General features: G+C 36.9%; 1 protein-coding gene across 7 annotated transcripts in view; it reads left to right on the plus strand.

Annotated features, from left to right (window-relative positions):
* The window catches only part of DNM3 (dynamin 3), a 557,387-nt gene that overhangs the window by 72,902 nt on the left and 461,593 nt on the right, over positions 1-22,892 (plus strand). For all 7 annotated transcript variants that reach the window (XM_043568980.1, XM_043568982.1, XM_043568983.1 and 4 more), the window contains exon 2: positions 17,798-17,871. In XM_043568980.1, the coding sequence (XP_043424915.1) occupies positions 17,798-17,871 (74 nt within the window). The remainder of the gene's footprint in view (positions 1-17,797; positions 17,872-22,892) is intronic.

The following is a 22,892-nucleotide window of genomic DNA, read 5'->3' on the forward strand; positions in this document are numbered from 1 at the left end:
GATTTCTTTGGCTATTCAGGGTCTTTTGTGGTTCCATACAAAGTTTAGAATTATTTGTTCTAGTTCTGTGAAAAATGCCATTGGAATTTTGATAGGGATTGCATTGTCTCTGTAGATTGCTTTGGGTAGTATGGACCCAAATTTTAATTCTTCCAATCCATAAGCACATAATACCTTTTCACTTATTTGCATCTTCTTCAATTTCTTTCATCAATGTTTTATTGTTTTCAATATAGTTTTTCACCTCCTAAATTTATTCCAAGGTATTTTATTCTTTTTGATGCAATTGTAAATGGGATTTTCTTGATTTCTTTCTGTGATATTTTGTTATTAGTATACAGAAACACAATAGAGTTTGTGTATTAATTTTGTATCCTGCAAGTTTACTGAATTTATTTTTTAGTTCTAAAAGTTTTTTGGTGAAGTCTGTAGGGCTTAAACATTTTTTTTACTTATTTTAATTTTTTATTATTTATTTATTTTTAATTTACATCCAAGTTAGTTAGCATATAATGCAATAGTGATTTCAGGAGTAGAGTCCAGTGATTCATGCTGAACATATAACACCCAGTGCTCATCCCAACAAGTGTCCTCCTTAATGTCTCTTGCTCATTTAGCCCATCCCATCTCCCACAACTCCTCCAGCAACCCTCAGTTTGTTCTCTATATTTAAGAGTCTCTTATGTTTTGTTTCCCTCCCTGTTTTTATATTATTTTTGCTTCCCTTCCCTTATGTTCATCTGTTTTGTATCTTAAATTCCACGTATGAGTGAAGTCATATGATATTTGTCTTTCTCTGACTAATTTTGCTTAGCATAATACACTTTAGTTGTTTTGAAGGGGCACATGCACCCCAATGTTTATAGGATTATATATATATATATATGTATATATGGTATCATCTCATCTGCTAATAGTGACAGTTTTATCTTTTCCTTTCCAATTTGGATGTCTTATTTTCTTTTCTTGCCTAATTGCTGTGGCTAGGACTTCCAATACTGTGTTGAATAAAAGTGGGGAGAATAAGGATTCTTTTATTGTTCCTGATCTTAGAGGAAAAGCTTTCAACTTTTTACTGTTGAGTATGGTATTAGCTGTGGGTATGTCACATGCGGCCTATATTATGATGAGGTCTGTTCCCTCTTGAATGTAAGTGAGATCAGTAGCTCACCATTTCACATAGAGAAAAGCCAGAATCCTTACAGTGGCCACTCTTTCCCCCTCTAACCTAATCTTTGATTTCTTCCCTTTGTTCCTTTCTTTCTAGCATGCCAGACACATATCTCTCATATCTCTCACATCTGCTAACTCACTCACCCCTTCAAGTCATTGCTCAAATCTCATTTTTTTTTCATTGAGGCCTATACTAATCCACTATTTAAAACTGCACCCCTGTGGGACTTAAAATACAATAATCTAGGATTTTCAAGCTCTTGATAAAACTCTTTAAGACTCTAAAATTCTCTGCTTCTATATTAAATGATAACATTTTTTTTATATTGAAGTACAAAATTATAATATATCTAAAATACTACAAACAATCTTACATGGAATGGGGAAGACTCACCTAGTGTTTCTCAAACATTGACTGTATCTCATTGTAAGAAATATATTTTACATTTTGAACCACTGCATGTTTATAAAACAAACAGAAGTTTTATGAAATAATTAACATTTCCACATGTGATATGCTCAGATATTTTCCATGGAATTCTATTCCTTTTTACTATAAAAACTATATTAGTCATGATCTACAAAATTGATTTCATGATCTATTTATTGGTCACATCCCATATTTTAAAAAAATATTGGTCTATTGTATCTCAGATCTCATTGACTCAGGAGATAGGATATGAATCTTGTATGTTAACTTCATGAAAATATAAACTGTGGGCAATGACAACTGAAATTACACTCTACTTTTGACTATTGACCTATGGCTATTAGTGAATATTTACAGTATTCATGTTCAGGTTAACAAAAGTAGTATAGATTTAGTTTCATAAATATATAATTAATTTAAAGTGCTGCTATTTTGTTAATGTTGTTTGCTAATGTTTGAAATCTTGTGTTAGAAATGCTGCTTTTCAGAGTGCCTGGGTGGCTCAGTTGGTTAAGCATCTGACTTCTGCTCACGTCATGATCTTGCTGTTCGTGGGTTTGAGCCCCACATTGAGGTCCGTGCTGACAGCAGAGCCTGCTTTGGATCCTCTCTCTGCCTCTCTCTCTGACCCTCTCTGGCTTGCATACTCTCTCTCCCTTTCTCAAAGATAAATAAACATTTAAAAAATTTAAAAAAAAAAGAAAATTGGTTTTTATCCAGAGATTTCTATCTTTTCCTCTCTCACTTCCAAATCTCAGTATTTTCATTTTTAATTGATTGGTGTTTATTTTTTTTACCTGTATTAATATTAAATACTAACAATGAGGAAAAATATTCAAGAATAGAAAATATAATTTATGCTTTCTCCATTCTTAAAGTATGACAATAATTAATATGTAAGCCTGCATAATATATCACACATTTGTTTTTTAGCATCTTAATTTCTGAGGACAGAAAACATTTAATAGATATTATAACTGTAATATTCTTTAATATAATATATTCTCTGAATTTGAAATTTCCTAATCTGCTCTTTCTTAAAAGCAGGAAACCCATATTTCAAGCTGTCTTTCATCACTGTCCTCTTGAGGAGGGAACCTGGGGCAAGCTGAGGGCAAAGTACAGGCTGAAAGCATCACCCCCACCTCCCAAGGCAGGATATGTATGATGTTCCTCAGACACTCCTGGCTGCCCAAGAACAGGGGAAAGGAAAGAAAGCAAATGATTGACTGACAGAGATCACAGTCATGCACAACAGGAGTCTCCTTCAGTTCATGGATAACTTAGTAAATTGCAAGAAAAATGCAATCTTATCCATAGCCTAATCTCCAGAAACCTATAGACTCTGTTTCCTGGAGCCCTAATATCATCCTCATCAAGATGTAAGGGGGTTTAAGTGCTTGCCGTGGTGATGTGGGATGCAAAGGCAAATGAAAAATTAAACTCCCTTACTGCCTACAGCCCAGTGACAAGTCCTTGAAACAGGCAGAGTGACCTTCCTCTAGGAGCTCAGCTGCCTTGATGATGACACTTTGCTGGGGGCAAAAGGGGATCTTGGCTTAACATTATCCTGACCCCCACCAGGATCCTGTGAGTCTCCTTAAACACATAAAAATTCCTTTTCAGACCTCTTTCATCTTTAACCCCCAAGTATATGTTGGCAATTATACTCCAAGCATATGGCCCCTGATATACATCTGAAGGGTCTCATGACTGAGGTTTTACTAAGCAGTAATAAATGACATTTTCCTAACAACAGTTAGTCCCTCAAGGTCCTGGAAACCTTGCTTCCAAAATTCTTTAAAGACTTATGCTGTTCCTAACCCCCTCCCAACCTGAAGGTATATAATCAGTCACTCTTAACAACACCAGTGTAGCTCTTTCTGCCCACAAGTCCTGTTCCTGTGTTTTAATACAATCACCTTTTTGCACCAAAGATGTCTTCAAGGATTCTTTCTTGGGTGTCAGCTCTGAACTCCCACCATCACCCCCAAGCCCCATCACTCTTATGTGCAGTGCTGTAGCCAGATTAAATTAGTAAACCAATTTCGTCTCGCCTTCCTGGCTTTGTGTCTTTGTGCCTTCTTGTTTCCTGCCTGCCTCCCTTTTTCTTCTTCTCTTTAATATGTTTAGTACCTGCTATGTGCCATGCATGGTAGTGGGGAGTATATAAGACATAGTCCTTGCATTCACTGGACTTAAACTGGATACTAACATTCCCAGTTATGGAAGTAAAAACAAGAAGCCTTAGATTGCTTAGAAAGCCAGTGGTGAGATTAGATTCTGTGTATCTTGGTTTACTTCTAGCATTCAGGGATTAGTAGAATTTTGGGAGTGGCAGAGGCATCGGAAGACATTAGTTTAGTCCTCACATTTTAATGATGTAGAAACTGAGTCTTATAGATTAAATGGCCTGTTGAGGTCACAGCTGGAACTTAAACTGGTTTCTTGACCAGTGCTCATTTTATACCACCTCCTTTCTCTATTTATTGTGACATTGCCTGCCCAGATTCGATGTTGTCATATACTTTTATATCTGCTTTGTGCTGTTAAAGACCTTTTTTTTCACAATGCATACACTGAACTATAGGCTTTTACCATTATTGGTTTTGTTACTTGAAATTATAATTGGAACAATTAGAGATGCGTCAGTGGAAAGGCAATGAAAGAGGGCCATTAAGTGCTAATAAATGCCTCTCCTCATGGGATTGGAGATCTTTTCTTTTCTAAGTATTTGAGTTCTTTTCACTGGTGCTTTTAAGTGGCTAGAAATAACACTTGCCACACGCTTGTGTGAATACTCTAGATGCCAGGGGGTTCATTTCATTCTGTATTTGAATTGAGCACACTGTGGTTGGAATGTGTGTTGATTCTTTTGTTGGTTTAAGCTTTCATTCCTTGTTTTGTATTAACCTTTCTCATGAAAAGCAGTAGAACAGTGGTGAGGGTTCTTAGACAATGAAGCCTTTAGGTAGCTGATGACTTTCTAGGAAGTAGTTGAAAAAGTTAAAGTTACAGGTGTTTATTTTGATATAGTTTCCTTTTCATATCACTCAAAACTTTAGATACACTATGAAAAACTAGATCTAGCTTGCCCTAAAGTCACATGCTTATGGCCAGCCAAAGATAATCACTACTTGTTGCTATGGAGATATATTCTGAAACAAATTTGTGTAATTAATTAATTAAATAAATATCAGCATAACTTACTACTATCTTCTAAAAATCCTAATGATGATGGTGATGGTGATGATGGCAGCTGAAATTTTTGACCACATACTATGTGCCTAGTATGTACTTCAGTCTTCTTGTCTACAATTTCAGAATGCAAAATTATCTGAAAATTAAGTATTATTTTTGTAACTCATTTGGCAAAACTTATATTGACCTGAACCCATTTACTGGCAAACTTGACGTGATTGATGTGAGGCTATTCATGGTGTGCTTTTATTTCTATTACTGTGAATATTCATTTGTTTTGCTACAGAAATAGTATGTTTGATTCCAGGTGCTGAGTCAGATTCCATTACACAGCTTAAGTTTCAGACCTCATTTTACCTTTCTTAAATCTGAAGAAAGTTTGAGTTGCATGCCACAGTGCACCCAAAGATAAAGGATTGTATTATTCCTATTATTCTATCCCCAACCTACCTGCAATTTACAGATGAGGAAACTGAGCCAAAGAGTAGTGGATCCTGAATTCAAATCCAGGAATTTCAGTGCTAGAATCTGTGCTCTTAACCACCATGCTTTACTGAAAAGAAATGTTTAAAAGCTCTTCACAGATAGAAATATTACATATTTATCTAATAAAATTCTAGTAAAGGTAGAGAAATTCAGGTTTTGAATAGAATTAATATTTCTTTGTTCTGTTTCTCATGTTGAATACTATCTTAAACTCTCATGGCCATAATTTATTAGTAGATCCTGCCAGTCTTGATTATTTTATTTTCAACCTAATGGTCTGTTTTCCTTTGGACTTCTTAAATTTTCAAAAGCTTCTGTGCTTGTTTATAAAGCATGCTAGTAGGTCTCAGGAGAAAGAGAAAACATTGCTGCTGAGGCAAATGTGCTTTGTGATGCTCTCCACTCTGAACAAACAGGGAGCCACCCCAATCATTTTAGCACAACAGGTAGTTTGGACTGTAAATAAAGTGTCTTTTCATTCACACACTATCAGTTTACCGATTGTTGGTGGATGTGTAGTTTACATATTATTCTTCATATATACAACTGGGTGGTATAGTTTAATTGCTGTACTCAGAGAGGTGTAGATAGAGAAAGTAATTCTTTAAGTTTACTCATCAATAAACCTTCTTTAGTCAGCTGGATGTATTAAGTAGTAAGCAAGAATTTATTGGACTCTGTTACGTGTTTCCACTGGCTACCTTTAGTACATTTTAGGACTTGGAGCTATTAAACATATATTTCTGAACCTTTCATTGGGAATATCATTTCAAGGGTAACCTTTAAGATAAGAAATAGCTAAATATTTATAATATGTATGTTATAAATATATATGAATCTATTTATTAGATATTGTTAGATATCTATCTATTAGATATTAAGTGCCTGTCCTTCTTCCTTTTTCCTTTGATCTTTAAAGTTTCCAGTCAATGTTACAGGATCACAGAAAAAAGAATCAACTAAATAGACAAAAAAAAAAATCTTTCAGGTAAAAAAATAAAAGAATAGATCACATACATGATACCTATATCTTTAATTATAAATGTTTGCATATTTATTTTTTAATTCTTAAAATTTGTCTTCCCAAGAAATTCACAGTTTTAATTCCTATAATGATGACTTTATTTGTGTCAAGTGTTGTGCCAAACACTGGCCTTTTAGAAATGAGGTCCTTGTCCTAGGATAGCTTCTCTAGGGGAGGGGATGTGACGGGGGTTCATGGTACCTTGGAATAAAGAGGGTGAGACATTTAAATATATTAACATTTCACGAAATGCTTTCTTGAAGGCACTGTAGTGTACAAGTACAAAAGGTCTGAGGTTTCTGTCTTTAGAGTGAGTTGGGTAAAGAAAGGTGATGTCTTGGGGAAGGGCTTCTGTGGTAGAAGACTCAAGATAAAGGCCTGAAATTAGTGTGAAGTCACTTGGGAACCTGATGTTCTTGGAATAAAAGGTATGCCTGGGTAAATAATAGATGAAGCTTCTAGAGTATTAAGGGAGATTTAGATCCAAGGATCTAGTTAAATCCCTCTTTGATAATTAGAAAATCAGATTCCCATTCTTTTTATTTTTTATTAAAAAAATTTTTTTTAATGTGTTTTATTTTTGAGAAAGAGAGAGCAAGCAGGGGAGGGGCAGAGAGAGAGGGAGACACAGGATCCGAAGCAGGCTCCAGTCTCTGAGCTGTCAGCACAGAGCCCTGTGGGGGCTTGAACTCACCAACCATGACATTATGATCTAAGCTGAAGTTGGATGCTTAACTGAACTGAAGTTGGAGGCTATGGCTTTCCATTATTTTTTAGTGGAAAAACTGACTCTTTTGGCTTTAAGTTAAATACCTAATTTTCCCCCCAACATCTTAGGAAGAGTGAAAACAGATGAGCATAGTATTGACTATAGAAGTTTCCGTCTACTCTTATCCATACTCTTTTCTTCCAGGCCCCTGCAAGGAACTGCTAATAAACAATCGGGACCAAGGACAGTAATTGGGTCATATTTCTCCAAGTCCAGTCTTGGGGCAAGGTCAATTGAAGTGGCTACCTACACTAGTCCTGCCCCTTGTCATTGGATAAGTGTTCTCTTGTCCTAGCTTCTTCTCATGAGTTGTGGTCATCTACACTTGGGCCTTTCCTACTCACTATAGTGTCAACGTACAAAGGTCTGAGATTCATATATGGGCTTCATGGAAAAGGGGAAAAGGAGGCCTTTTAGCCTTTTTTGGTACTAGGCCTTAAGCCTGCCTCATAACTAGGCCAGATGAGGGTTCCATACAGTCCAACCCATGTTTCCAGGATTCAGAGGAGAATATGTAGGGGTTTGAGGCAAAAGCTCTCTGACCTTTTCTTTCCTCCACGTATCTCTCTTAGAAACCCTGCAGGAAAGGATGACTGACAGGATGAATGTTTAGCATTCTGGGTTCTCTTATTCCTCTGATCCATAGCACATATTCTCAGTGGGGGTGAGATTGCTTCCAAGGGGCAAAAGTTGATTCTTGGGGGACAAAAGTAATCTTACTCTTCTCATGTATAAAGCACCTATGTACATGCAGAACATTTACTGATATACAGTGTGTCTGTTTGTATTAAATTTAATGGGGGAAAATTTAGTGGAGAAAAATGTATAGTAAGACTCTTTAGGAGGGTAGTAAAAGAAAGAAGGTTGAGAAACACTATTCTAAAATGTAGTCTCTCTGTCTCTCTTTCTTACTCATTTTGTTAGGCAGTATGTACCAGTCTGGGTTAGTGACTCATAATGCCATCACTGTATTAGACAGTCTTCTTTTGCTCTGCTATCCTTAGTCCATAGCTTTTATCTTCAAGGTTGCCCTGTGGCTTAAGATGGTTTCTGTAGCTCTGCTATTATGTATAATTGACAAGGAGAAGAAAGCAGAGGGAAGGACAGAAGGTATGCATTAGCTAAATCAGACCTTTTTAAAGGAACTATTTGTTAACTTATGTTTTACTGATTAAACTTAGTTATGTGGATACCCCATTTGCAAGGGAGGCTGGGAAATACAGATTTATTTATTTACCTTAAAGTTGGTCCCATTGCCATTCTCAACAAAATTGGGATTCTGTTAATAAGAAAAAAGGTATAAATAGATACTGGGCAGGCAACTAGCAGCCTCTTTGGTTGTCCCTTTTGTCATCCGTTTGTGTGGCAATAGATCCATCCATGTGATGTGGAGCAGAGCAAGAGCCTTTTGCCTCTCCTTCATGCTGGGACTCACTAATCTGATGCTTTAATTTTTGAGCAAGCTGGCTTTGTGAAAAAGCAAATAAAATGGATTAAATATGAAGGCATTAAGTTATTGAGAGTTTCCCGTTGGAGAGAACGCATGGTATTTGTGAACTAAAAACTGGCTTCTTCATTCAGTTTATAGATCTTGGACTCAGAAATTTTGCATTTTGGATGTTGCAGTGGAAACCATTCATTATTGATTAATTAGATTTAATGAAAAACTTGCTTAGAAGTTTTGAGTTTGGTGAATGAAAGGTAAATTTGAATTAAAATTCCATAAATGCTAGTAAAAAAAATAAAAACAGTGTTTCCCGCATATGGATTTGTAACTATGTTTTTCAAACAAAATGATGGTGGTATTTATTGAATACCTCAAATTATATAGTGACTAATAACAGAAAAATGTGATCTTTTACAAATCTGTAAATGCTAATATTCATACTGTGCTAAGAATTTAGGGAAAAAAAAGACAACTTCTTTGGAAAATTTCCAATTAAATCTGTAGATTTTGGCAAAATTATTTCCTTCAACAGTTAAAGTGGCATTGTAATGGTTGGCAAAGCTCCGGGATTAGGCATAGAAGCACACAGGGATTTTAACAGCACCATTGTGTTTAGCATGTGGAATACATGACCTCAGTGCTTCTTGGGGCAGGAGGTGGGCAGTATTTGGCAGGGACCTGTCTGTTTTTCTCTCACTGTGTCTTTCTCTATCCGTCCTTTCCCTCTTCGCCTCTCTTTCCTTCTTTTCCCTCTAATTGACTTGGAGTTTTATCATTTTAAAGGACTTCAAGATAGTAATCCTTCAGGAATTATTTTGGAACACATAAAATTATATTTTGAAGATAAGTTTTTTGGAAGAGGCATGCCTGTTCTTAAGAAATAATTAAAAAAAATTTTTTTAAATGTTTATTCACTTTTGAGAGATGGTGAGCGGGGCAGGGGCAGAGGGAGAAGGAAACACAGGATCTGAAGCAGGCTTTGAGCTGTCAGCACAGAGCCTGACATGGGGCTCGACCTCATGAGCTATGAGATCATGACCTGAGCCAAAGTCGGACGCTTAACTGACTGAGCCACCCAGGCACCCCTTAAGGAATAATTTTTAAAAGTGTATTGGCTCTGGGAGTTTTTTTTAAAAAATTGTTTCCTTCAAATTCTATTCTGTGTCTTTAGGTAGTCAGTAATATTGGCCCATCTGGTATTTTGTATTTTTTACTTGGGGAAATACTGTTGGATCTTTAAAAAAAATTTTTTTTAAATGTTTATTTTTGAGAGAGAGAAAGAGAGAGGGAGAGAGAGAGAGAGAGAGAGAGAGAGAGAGAGAGAGAGAGAGAAAAACACGAGTGAGGGAGGGGCAGAGGGAGAGGGAGACACAGAATCTAAAGCAGGCTCCAGGCTCTGAGCTGTCGGCACAAAGCCCGACTCAGGGCTCAAACTTATGAACCATGATATCATGACCTGAGCTGAAGTCAGACACTGTATTAGACAGTCCGAACCACCCGGGTGCCCCAGTACCCACCCGGGTAGCCAACCGAACCACCCGGGTGCCCCAGTATTGTTGGACCTTAAATGTTCATAATAAAAATGTTAACTTAAATGACCTCAATAAATTATAAATTGAGAGTTTTCTTATCTGTTCTTTCTGTACATGTAAAATGCCACTTAGCTATCTGCTGGTTGTGGAATCAGAGAGGACAGTGTTTTCCCTCCATGATATGAATATATGGGGCTATTGGAAATCTTCCTTAATGGGTAGGTAGAAAGTATTAGAAATATTTAATGCTTGGGCACTGAAGGAGGCATTGGGAAGAACACAGGCGTGAGGGAGCAGACATGTAAATAGACCAGTGTAACATATGTATGTTAAGAGCTTAGATAGAGGTATGCGTGGGAGATTTCAAGGAGGGCTTCTAAGGGAAAATGATATGGAGGTGAGTGTTGAAGATCGAGTAGAAGTTGGCTAGAGGGAAAAGTGGGAGATGGGCATCCCAGGAGGCGAATATGGAGTGTGCTGATGCACTGAGCCCGAGATTGCAGGTGCATATGGAGACTTCCACAAAAGAACATGACTTTTTATCTGCTTTGTTGATGGTTTGAATTTCATGTTAAAGACAATGGAGAATGATTGAATGATTTAGAGTTGGAAATGATGTGATGGGACATGTCATTGTTGATTGGTTTAGATTGGGTTAGAGTATGCTCAATTTGGGTGCAGGGAAATTAATTGGGACATTATTGTAGTAGCGTATATGAGCATTGGTGGTACCTGAAGTGGTTATTGAAATAGAGAAGAGAGCTTTTTTGAATTTAAGAGATATTAAGACGGTAGAATCAGCAGGACTTGGTGACCAATTAAGAGCATGAAGACAGAGGAAAATGAAGGATGGATGCTTTCCATGTACTTTGCTTGGCTAACATATGTGGATACTGATGATTTGGACTATGATTGGGAATGAAGGAGGAAAAGCATGTTGGGTAGACGATAATGAGTTGTACAGCTTGAGTATGAGACATCTAGGTGGAGGTAACTAAGAGGCTAGTGTGACTTTAGGGATACCTTTGATTTATAGTATTTGGCTTGCCTCTCTGTAGACCCCTTCTTAATCTGTCAGTTCTGTTTCTTTCAGTGTCCATTAAATATTGGTATTTTCCTTAGTCCATATTCATCAATCTTCTCCATTCCATTCCTATTTGTGTTTTCTCTTGGATTTAACTACCTGCCCCATGGATTTCTGTCAGATTATTATCTCTAGACAGGATTTTTATTCTGAGGTCCAGTTGCTCAGTCTAACTGAGTAGTTGTCTCCATTTTGATATTCTCCAGACATCTGTGGATCATCAGTATGTACAAATATATTCCCTTATCTTCTTCCCCATTCCTTTACAGTGTAGTGTAGTCTAATGGTCACATTAGCACAGAACTCGATTCTCTAGGATGGAGTTCTAGATCTGTCACTTAGTAGCTTTGTGACCCTGAGAAAATTATGTGACCTTTCTCTGTCTCAGCTTCCTCATCTGTGAAGTGAGAATAACAATAGCATCTACCTGAGGATCAAATGAGAATGGTGCTTGGCACATGATAAATACTATATAAATAACAGCTATAATTGGACCTTACTGTATTTCCTGTTCTGGTTAATGGCACCACTATTCAGCCAGCTAACCGAACCAGAACTGTGAGATTTATTCTAACTCCTCCATCTCACGTCATTCCACATCAAAATGATCGTTACGTCCTGCCAATTGTCTGTTCTCTCTGTTGTCTTCTGTCTCTTGCCATTACTGCTCTGAGCTTAACTTTTATTATCTTCATCCTCAGTGACCTGGACAAGCTAGTGACTGGTCTCCCTGTCTTTTTCTTTTTTTCAACATTGTCTATATAGTCCCCCAGGGATTTTTCTGAAATGCCAATCTTATCAGTTAAAACTCTTTAGTGCCTTAGAAGAAGAAAAAAAATATATACAAGTGGAGGCCTCTGAGGTCTGGTCCTGCCTTCTTCTTCAGACTCTTTTCTACCTCATTGTGATCTCTCTTTAATATTTACAGTTCCTTGATATTCTGTGTTACTTCGCTCTTCCATGTCTCTGTACATCCCCTGTGAGTGCCTCCTACCTTGTGCCTCTCTGAAATCGTTTCCTCCAAGCAGAATAGATTATTGCCTGATCTATGTCAATATCTCACCTTGTGTGGAGCTTAATTAATCATATACCTGTCGTGTTTGTTGTATCATTTGCATGCTGTTCTCTTCTAAGACTAAACTTATTTATCTTTGAATGAATCAGCTATATGAATTAACTTCTTGGAGAGTATACGTTATGCCTCGTGTCTTCAGTCTGGGCAGATGTTAAACGTATTTATTAAGCAAATCATCTGGTTAATGATCATTTCAACATCTATCTTTTTTTTTTTAATGTTTATTTTTGAGACAGAGAGAGACAGAGCATGAATGGGGGAGGGGCAGAGAGAGAGGGAGACACAGAATCAGAAGCAGGCTCCAGGCTCTGAGCCATCAGCCCAGAGCCCGACGTGGGGCTCGAACTCATGAACCGTGAGATCGTGACCTGAGCTGAAGTCGGATGCTCAACCGACTGAGCCACCCAGGTGCCCCTCAACATCTATCTTAAAGAAAAACTTCTCTATATTTACTTTTTGTTGCTAATGGGGAAACTTCTTTTAGCTTGGTTGATACAGCAAGTCTGCTCTCCTTTTTTTAGGCTTCCAAAGGTCAGTCATTTCGTAGTGGTCCAATAACAATATTTCTTGGTAAACTAAGTTTCTGGAAGAGCCAATAAGAAATATTATCAAGATGGTTCTTAGACCATAGAGTGGGAATTGTTCTCTACTTTTTGTGCAGAAGTCAGGAAACCATGAAAGAGCATCGATTTATTGTCTGAAGAGCAGCTATTAAGACCGTGCAGATTAATGCTTTATTAAGGTGGGTTGAGAGAGAAGGAAGGCATTTGAGTTGTAGCTGATATGTGGCATCGAGAGGGAAGTGCTCTTCCTGCCTTAAAATCTGTACAATCCAACCATAAGTACATAAATAAGACACTCAGTCAATAGAGTGGAGTTAGTTAAATGGTACTTAGTCTTCAGATTACTCTTTTTTTTTATGTTTATTTACTTTTTGAGAGAGAGAACGGGGGAGGGGCAGAGAGAGAGGGAGACATAGGACCTGAAGTAGGCTCTGTGATGACAGCAGGTGGTCCTATGTGGGGCTTGAACTCACCAACCAGGAGACCATGACGGGAGCTCAAGTTGCAGACTTAATGACTGAGCTACCCAGGCACCACTTCAGATTACTCTTCTTATTTTTTACCTTGAAGGTTCACGTTGGAGAAACATGGCGTGCAAATTTTATATTTTTATATACATGACCATAAATAGAAATTATAGTTTAAATCCACAGTAACTAAAAGCAAGTCACTTTTTTCTGCATTAATTTAGCAAAGTAATTTTCCCATAAGGTATACATACAGGAGAACCAACCTATTGCATAGAAAATAGTAAAATTCAAGTGGATGGTTGCATGCAATGGCTAATGAATTATTCATAATTGTTTGTATCAGTGTCTTGACTCCCTGCTGGAGGCAGCTATAAGGAACTGAGCTTTCTGAACCAGTGCAGCTAGTCAACACCAAGGGTACAGTTCAAGTGGGGTCTGTGGCTCTTCATCTTTAACTTCCATTCATGAATGTTAAAATATTATGTGCGGAGGCTTTTTATGTATTTATTTACTTGAGATGAGAGAATACGGCAACATCAGGGAAAACATGCTGTGGCTATATTATAGCAACAATAATGGTAATAGTACTACTTTTTTCTATAGTGGTTTGGTTTTTAAAAAGTTGCTATATTGGGGGTGCGGGGTGGCTCAGTCGGTTAAGCATCCGACTTCGGCTCAGGTCACAATCTCACGGCTGGGGAGTTTGAGCCCCGCATCGGGCTCTGTGCTGACAGCTCACAGCCTGGAGCCTGCTTCGGATTCTGTGTCTCCCTTGCTCTCTGCCCCTCTCCCACTCATGCTCTGTTTCTCTCTGTCTCAAAAATAAACATAAAAAATTTTTTAAAAAGTTGTCATATGTTGCATTTCATTTGATCCATAGGGTTGTCTCAGTTTAGTAGCAAAAGAAGTTAAGGTTTAAAGAGAATTTTGTGCATTCATTGGCAGAACTGGGGCTCAAAGCCAGGATCTCTGGGTTTCATTTGAGAGCTCACCCCTCAGCTTTTCACAGCAGCAGTGTGCTGGGCATATGGTCTTCATGCTGCTGGATCATCAGAATGACATGGATTTTCAGGATGCCAGATCAGTCACGTAGTCGTCAGAAGAGAGAAATTTCTCTCCAGTGCTTTGTTGCACTTAGATACTCTTGTGAGGTCCAGAGAGACTTCCAAATAGCAGGATTTGGTTACCAAATCTTTTGATTTTTGGTGAGAATATATGTATTGGAGGTAGGATGGAAGGGGGCCAGTAAGTATGAGTTAGTAAGAAGTGAGGTTGGATACCTGAATCCATTTATTACTAAAAAAAACATTTTTTTTAACGTTTATTTATTTTTGAGACAGGGAGAGACAGAGCATGAACGGGTGGAGGGTCAGAGACAGAGGGAGACACAGAATCTGAAGCAGGCTCCAGGCTCCGAGCTGTCAGCACAGAGCCCGACACGGGGCCCGAACTCACAAACTGCGAGATCATGACCTGAGCCAAAGTCGGATGCTTAACCGACTGAGCCACCCAGGCGCCCCTCCATTTATTACTTTTCATGTAAAGTTCTGTTTGTTTAATAAAAAAGGTAGAGAAAAATTTTAGATGTATCTGTGGGCTTACTTTTCAGTCAAACACATGGTAATTGTTATTTAAAATATTTGATACATTATATTTTGCTTTAATAATGTTTCAAAGGGATTGTTACTAAATCTACATTATAAATAGATGGCCATAAACATGAGTTGAAACAGATCTCAGCACAAAGGTATTAAGTAACTAAACTTCTTTCTTCCATTTTCCTTTTCCCCCTTCTTCTTTACCTCTTTTTATTTTTTAAGAAAATATTTTATTGATTCATTAAATGGCATTATTCAGGTATTTAAGATGTGAATATTTATTTGTCTTTGGCATCATCTGTCTATACATCCTAAAATCTCATTCAGAGTCCTAATAGCTCAAACAGATTCCCTCCCACTCTGTGCTATGGACTTTGGTTTTGTTTTCCCTTTATCCATATTGATTCTCAAGTTAACTTCTTTTTTCTAGGTTTTGGTTTTAGACACAGAGTAGATGCTGTCCTTGTTCTGATTAAATTTTAAGTGATTATTGAAACCATAAAAACTAGAAAATATTCTAATATAGTTCCTGGAGAATATTAAAAGGGTATTTCATTATACATATTTAGAGATTATTGGTCTCTCTTTTCTGAACTCCAGTGTAGTTAATCTGTTCCCTTCTTTAATGGTCTTCTACGTGCATGTCTTTATCTTCCCATTAGATTTCAAACTTCTGGTGTGAAACTAGTGTAGGGTGATGCCCACAGCATCTCCCCAGCACGTTTTAGTTTCTCAGTGATTTTTTTTAATGAATAAATAATATTATTTATTTCAGATTGCCATTTTCGGGATCAATATTTGTAATTTCACTATTATTTATTTTAGTCACGTATGGTATTCCAAATGAAACAGTCCTTGGAATCAAGGAGTAAAGCTTTAATTTAGTTAAGAGGCTGTTCAGTGTCATTTCCTCTGTTAGACTTTACATGAGCATTTGCAAAATAAATTATGTGTAGTAGGGGAAATTTTAATTTTATCTCTGCAACTCTCTATTCTAAAGGATCAGTAGAGCTAAAGTCTTGGGTTCTGTAGCATTCTCACTGGACTTTGCCATTTTTATAAGCTGTTGTTCCTTGAAATCCCACTGTGTTGAAGCTCTGTTCTGCCAGATTTTCTACAAAACTCATAGTATGACCTATGCTATTATCACCCACTGAATTGTTGAGTAATGTATCCTGACTTGAAGTCAGTGTTTCTCAAACCATGGTGGACATCAGAAACCCCTGGAGTTTGTTAAGAGTACAGATACTGCAGGGGCACCTGGGTGGCTCAGTTGGTTAAGTGTTAGACTCTTGGTTTTGGCTCAGGTCATGATCTCATGGTTCATGGGTTTGAGCCCTGTGTCTGGCTCTGTGCTGACAGCTGTAAAACCTGCTTGGGATCCTGTCTCTCCCTTTTTCTCTCTGCCCTTCCCCTGCTTGCTCTCTCTCTCTCAACAAAATCGATAAACATTAAAAAAAAAAAAAGTGCAGATACTGCACATCTTCCCCTGGGCATTCTGAATCTGTAGATGTAGGATGAATCCTGGGCATCTGTGGATATATAACGCTTTCTGGTGGTCCTGGAACCATTTTTGAGAAACATTGCCATTGAGTCAGAAGTTCATTTTGAATGGAATTTTGTGACTTTTAAAATGATGAATCTTCCAGAAGTTGTGAGGCATTCTAAATGCATTTAGGGGTGCCTGGGTGGCTCAGTCGGTGCGTCCAGCTTTGGCTCAGGTCATGATCTCCCAGTCTGTGGGCTCGAGCCCTGCGTCTGGCTCTGTGCTGATGGCTCAGAGCCTGGAGCCTGTTTCAGATTCCATGTGTCCTGCTCTCTCTGCCCCTCCCCCGCTCCCACTTTGTCTTTCTCTCTCTCAAAAATAAATAAACATTAAAAAAACTAAATGCATTTAAAAGCTGTGTTATAGGTATATTAATGAATTTGACATTGTACAATCAGTACTGGTTTATGTGGCATTGCAGATGTAATTATAAAATACTTTCTTAGCTGCATTTTTTTATTGGTCTAGTGTATATTAACATGCACTTAAAACACAATTATTATTTGTTAAAAAACTCCCATTTTAAATAAACTCTCACCTATCAGGGACGAGAACAAAAAACCTCAAGCTTCAGTGTTTTTTCTGCTGTTAATTTCTACATACACAATATGTATCTCTACTTAATCCTGCATTTTATGTGTGACCTTTTATTGGAAAAAATTTCAGGATATTTACAAGGCATGGTCTAAAATGCCTTTCTTACCTCTAATAATGGTCAGTGTTTGATGGTGCTAATATTGATCTTCTTTAAAAATTTATTTGTTTTGAGAGAGAGACAAAGTGTGTACACGCCTGTGCAGGTGAGAGTGAGAGTGAATGAGGCACTGAGAGAAAGAGATAATCCCAAGCAGACTCCCAGCTGTTAGTGTAGAGCCCAAGGTGAGGGTCTATCTCATGAACTGTGAGGTCATTACCTGAGCTGAGATGAAGAGTCAGACACTTCTGTGACTGAGCCACCCAGGTGCCTCACTGAATTTTTTAATTACCAAAAGGAGTTTTCTGTATCACATGTTTTTATAAATACTGACTCTCTGAAAATGAATGTGAAATGAAAATACAAAGTAATTTAATGTAAACTTTTATTGATTACAGCTAAATGAATGAGTGACATATTCTAGTGAGGTCATTATGATAATACACCTGGATTAATATTCAATATAAGGGGCCTTCCCCCCTTCCTTTTTTTTACATTGCACATGATTCTTTTATAAAGTGGGCCTAGCATTCTTTGGACATGTGATGCACTGACAGGTTGGGAATTAGGGGAATTACTGTGGAACTTGACTTATAAATTTGTAGGTAATCAGAATTATGTAAAATGCCTTAATTTATTATTTCTTTTCTCTCTCTCTCTCTCTCTCTCTCTCTCTCTCTCTCTCTCTTTTTTTTTTTTTTTTAGGGACTTTCTCCCTCGAGGGTCGGGCATTGTAACCAGACGGCCTCTTGTGCTGCAGCTTGTTACTTCCAAAGCAGGTAATAAATAAGGATGTTTGCCACATGAGTGAGCACATTGCTGTAGTACCTGTTGCCTCCATTCCTGGGTGTTGGGTTGTAGCAACAGAAATGTTTTTGTGAACCCTCTGCTCTGGGTAGTGGCCTGCATGTCTCTCCAAATGCTCTCTTCTTCATTGTTCCTTTAATTCCTTTCATCACATCACAAGGAAAATCTATTTGTGTGTAGGCTTTTAAAACACCTACTATTTTTTATGCCAAGAAAATAATGTATATGTAATTATATATATATACATATATAATTTTTGTTTATATAATTTTATAATACAGTTTAACTACTAATACTTTACTGGCTTACTTTCTTCCACAAGTGTGTGTATTTGGGAATTTTTTTAAGTAACAATTCAACATCCATCTAATATCTGTATTCATATGTACAAGTGTATGTGTATCTATATCTATGTCTAATGTGCTATGCTTCCCCCACTCCTTAACACCATGATAATTTGGTAGGTAAATGAGCTTTGTTTTCATTCTTATTTCTTAGCAACTGGTGATGTTAGATTTTTTTTGTGTTACTTGGTGTTTATATTTCTTTTATGAATTGTTATTTTTATCTTTCCCTATTTCTTCTTGAGGATTTTACTACTTTTCTTACCAATTTCTTTGAAAGTACTCATAAAAACCACACCTCATAAATTGCAAAAACCAAAGTTATGAAGTTTTACCCCTATGTTTTCTTCTAAGAATTTTATAGTTTTCCTCTAACATTTAGGTCTTTGATCCATTTTGACTTAATTTTTATATATGGTATGAGGAAAGGGTTCAACTTCATTTTTTGCATGCGAATAGCCAGTTTGTCCTAGCATCATTTGTATGGTTTTGACACTCTTATCAAAAATCAGTTGGCCATAAACATATGTTTATTTTGGGACTCTCAATTCAATTCAACGGATCTGTATTTCTATATTTGTGCCAGTATTGCACTGTCATAATTACCGTTGTTTTGTAGTAAGTTTTAAAATTGAGAAATGTGAGTCCTGTTTTGTTCTTTTTCAAGATTGTTTTGGCTACCCTGGGTCCCTTGAAATTCTGTATGAATTGTAGAATCAGCTTGTTTTATCTCAGCAATGCAAGATTGGTTTAACATCTAAAAAGCAATTAATGTAATGTATCATATCAGTAGAATTAAAAACAGGAAATCACAGGATCATCTCAACAGATTCAGAAAAGGCATTTGAAAAAGTCCAACATCCCATCATTATAAAAACACTCAACAAAATAGTAATAGAAGAGAACTTCCTTAACCTGATAAAGGTCATAGACTATAAAGCCCACAGCTAACATCATATTTAATGGTGAAAGACTGCGTGCTTTCCTTTTAAGATTAGGAACAAGGCAGAGATATCTACTCTTGCCACTTCAGTTCAGCATTGTGCTGGAGGTTCTAGCTAGGGCAGTTGGGCAAGAGAAAGAAAGAAAAAAAACCCATCCATATTGGAAAGGAAAGAGTAGAATGATCTCTATTCATAGAGGATATGATAAAATATGTAGAAATTCCTAAAGAATCCACCAAAAAACTATTAGAACTAGTAAACGAGTTCCGCATGGTTGCAGGATACAAGATCAATGTACAAAAATCAATTGTATTTCTATAAACTTGTCATGCACATTCAAAACATGAAATTAAGAGAATGATTTCATTTATAATGGCATCAAAAATAATACACTCTTAGGAATAAATTTAACAAAGGAAGTGTGAAATTTGTACTCTAAAAGCTATGGAACATTGTTGAAAGAGACTATAGAATATCTAAATAATTGGACAAGCATCCCGTGTTCATTCATTGGAAGACTTAGCAATGTTGAGATGGCCGTGCTTCCCAAGCTGACCTACTGACTTGATGCGATCCCTATAAAAATCCCAGATGACTTTTTGAGGGTAGAAATTGTAGATATTTTTAACCATTTTTTAATATAAAAAAAGTCTGTACTAAGTTTGATCCAAAGGAATGGACTTACATACTATCATTTGATAAAAGTAAGTTACTTACAAATCTACAATACATCAGCCACTATTCTAAGCTCTGAGATATGGCAGTAACTAGGACAAAGTCCCTGTTCTTCTGGTGATTTAAATTGTTATAAAATTTTTGACGTATTGAAGTTTTACTCTTTATGGTTGTAAAATCTATACATGTATCTTTCACAAAAAGTAAATACTTAGCACACTTTTATTCCTTTTCATATGTAAAATTATCTTTAACATTTAGTTCTCTTTTTATCTGAAATTTATTTTCATGTATACTGAACTATTTTTTTCAGTCTCCTTTATCTTCTATCACATTCCTACTGCAATCTATTTATGAAGATCTTTTCTGTTTTATTGTGCCAATAACACAGTGTTTTACTTTTGTGGATTTATAATTTGCTTTAATATCCATCTGTCATGTTTGTAGTCTTCTGCCATTACCTATTTTTATTTAGAGGCTCTTTTCTATTTGGCAAAATTTAGGATAATTTTATAAAGACAAAGCTATTGCCACTAAAATTATTTTAAACCTATAGATTCATAAAGAATAATTGATATCTTTAAAATATTCACTTTTTTCTAGTCCAGAGATCATGCTATATCCTTTCATTTGCTCAAATATTCTTTTTCCTTAGTAAAATTCTTGATTATCTTTATATAGCATCCATGCATTTCTAGTTAGGGTATTCATATTTAGTTCATTTTGTTCTTGTCATTTGAGTAGGGTTCCCCCCCCCATTTTCTTTTCTTTTCTTTTATTTTTTTAAATATTTATTTATTTATTTTGAGAGAGAGAGAAAGAGAGTCTGCATGCTGGGGAGGGGCAGAGAGAGAGAGGGAGAGAGAGAATCCCAAGCAGGTTCCATATTGTCAGTGTGTGGAGCCTGATATGGGGCTTGAACTCACAAACTGTGAGATCATGACCTGAGCTACAGTCAAGACACTTAACTGACTGAGCCGCTCAAATGCCCCTACATTATATTTTCTAATCTCTCATTGCAGATTATGTTAACGCTGCTATTTTTACTTTTAATTTTTAAATTAACCATTTTACTCTACATTTGACATTAAAGTATTTTTTTAATTTTATTTATTTACTTTGAAAGAGAGGAGAGAGAGAGTAGGGGAGGGGCAGAGAGAGAGAAGGAGAGAGAGAATTCCAAGCAGTCTCCATGCCATCAGCGCAGAGCCTGAGGTGGGGCTCAAACTCATGAACCATGAGATCGTGACCTGAGCCTAAACCAAGAGTCAGTGGCTTAATGGACTGAGTCACCCAGGTGCCCTGACATTAAATATTTTTAATTGATTCTCTTGTGTATTTTAGTTATATATATATGATATATAGTTATATATAGTTATATAGATATGTAGATCTATAGTTATATATAGATCTATATAACTGTATCTATATATCTATATCTATATATATAGTTATATATATAGTTATTTAGTTATATATAGAATTTCTTAATTTTTTTCAATAAATGCTTACCATGCAAATACTGAGATAGCTGAGAAAATAGATAATCTCCTTTGCACTGGGGATTTTTGGGTGAGTACTTACATGTTGAGCTTTTTTGAGAAGGTACCTCACATGCTTTTTCCTTATACCTTTTTGTTAACAGTCTCCCAATCTTGTCACTTCTAAGCCCCTGACCATTCTGTCATTAGTTACTGAGGATCATACTTCACACACCACCTCTCTTTTCATGCAAAGTAGACTAGAAATTCTTCCCTTAGGGAAAACCTGCTGTTTTCACAATCATTCATGAACCCCAAATTGGGGTTTTTATATTGCAACACTATATTCTAGCTGATGCCAGCTAAGAACTCTGCTTATTTTTTTTTTTCCACTCTAAGTGAATTCTTCATAGGGGAATCCCACGTATGACTATAGGCTTGGGTTGATGGGGGCTAACAATGGCTGAAAGAAGCAAGCTGGGATAGATGTCACTGCTGTAATTTACTTGTGCCTTTGGCTCTTAATTGGGATCAGTTCCATAAATATTACTTACTGTTTTTTTAAGTTGATTTATTTTTGAGAGAGAGAAAGAGAATGTGTATGAGCAGGGAAGGGACAGAGAGAGGGAGAGAGGGAATCCCAAGCGGGCTCCATTCTGTCAGCACAGAGCCCAGTGCAGGGCTCGGTCTCACAAACCATGAGGTCATGACCGGAGCCCAAATCAAGAGTCGGATGCTTAACTGACTGAGCCACCCAGGTGCCCCCATAAATACTACTTTATCTTGATAGTTTCATTCATTCATTGATTCATTCATTCAGTGCTTATTGAATGACTCCTGTCTATCAGGCAAATAACCCTGGCAACATGGAGCTTACATTCTAGTTGGGGAGAAACCAACAACCACCCGAAAAAACAAAACAAAACAAAATAAAAAAAACTCAATGCCATAGAATGTTAGATGATGAAGAAAGTGAGCATTCAATCCATGCCGACGTTTATGTAGGCAGAGGGAAGTTAGAAGATTCTAAGATAGGAGCTACTTGTGTGGTTGAAGTTTAACAAGGATGCCAGTAGGGCTGGAGTGGAGAGAGGAGGTAATGGGGAGAAAATGGGGTAAAGAGAGACAGCATTGCTGAAACAGTTGCTTGGGTAGGGTCTTGTGAGCCCGGTGCCTTGAAGGAACATGATAGTAGGATTAGGGCTTAAAGTAGGTGCCCCTGAATGTAAGACAATGAAATAATAGAGTGACTCAGGGATTGGTTACTGGGTTGAGATAATTCTTTTACTCATGAGGAGGATGAAGGGATACCTTTTCTATTGCAACCACATGGGAAGAAGAAACTATGGGAGAAACTAGTAGTAAGTCTGTACTTGTAGTGGTAGAGTTGTGAGATTCCTCGTGTGATGACTTTATTTTTTCCAAAAGGAGATAAGATATTTGCTAATAATGATCATTTTTTGTTCTCATTTCCATTAATATGTCTGCTATTTCTCTTTAATGTCTGACCACATTAACCAGGAACTCCAGAACCATGTTTTGCTCCCAG

This window comes from Prionailurus bengalensis, chromosome E4 (assembly GCF_016509475.1).
Source record: "Prionailurus bengalensis isolate Pbe53 chromosome E4, Fcat_Pben_1.1_paternal_pri, whole genome shotgun sequence".
NCBI classification, from domain to species: Eukaryota; Metazoa; Chordata; class Mammalia; order Carnivora; family Felidae; genus Prionailurus; species Prionailurus bengalensis.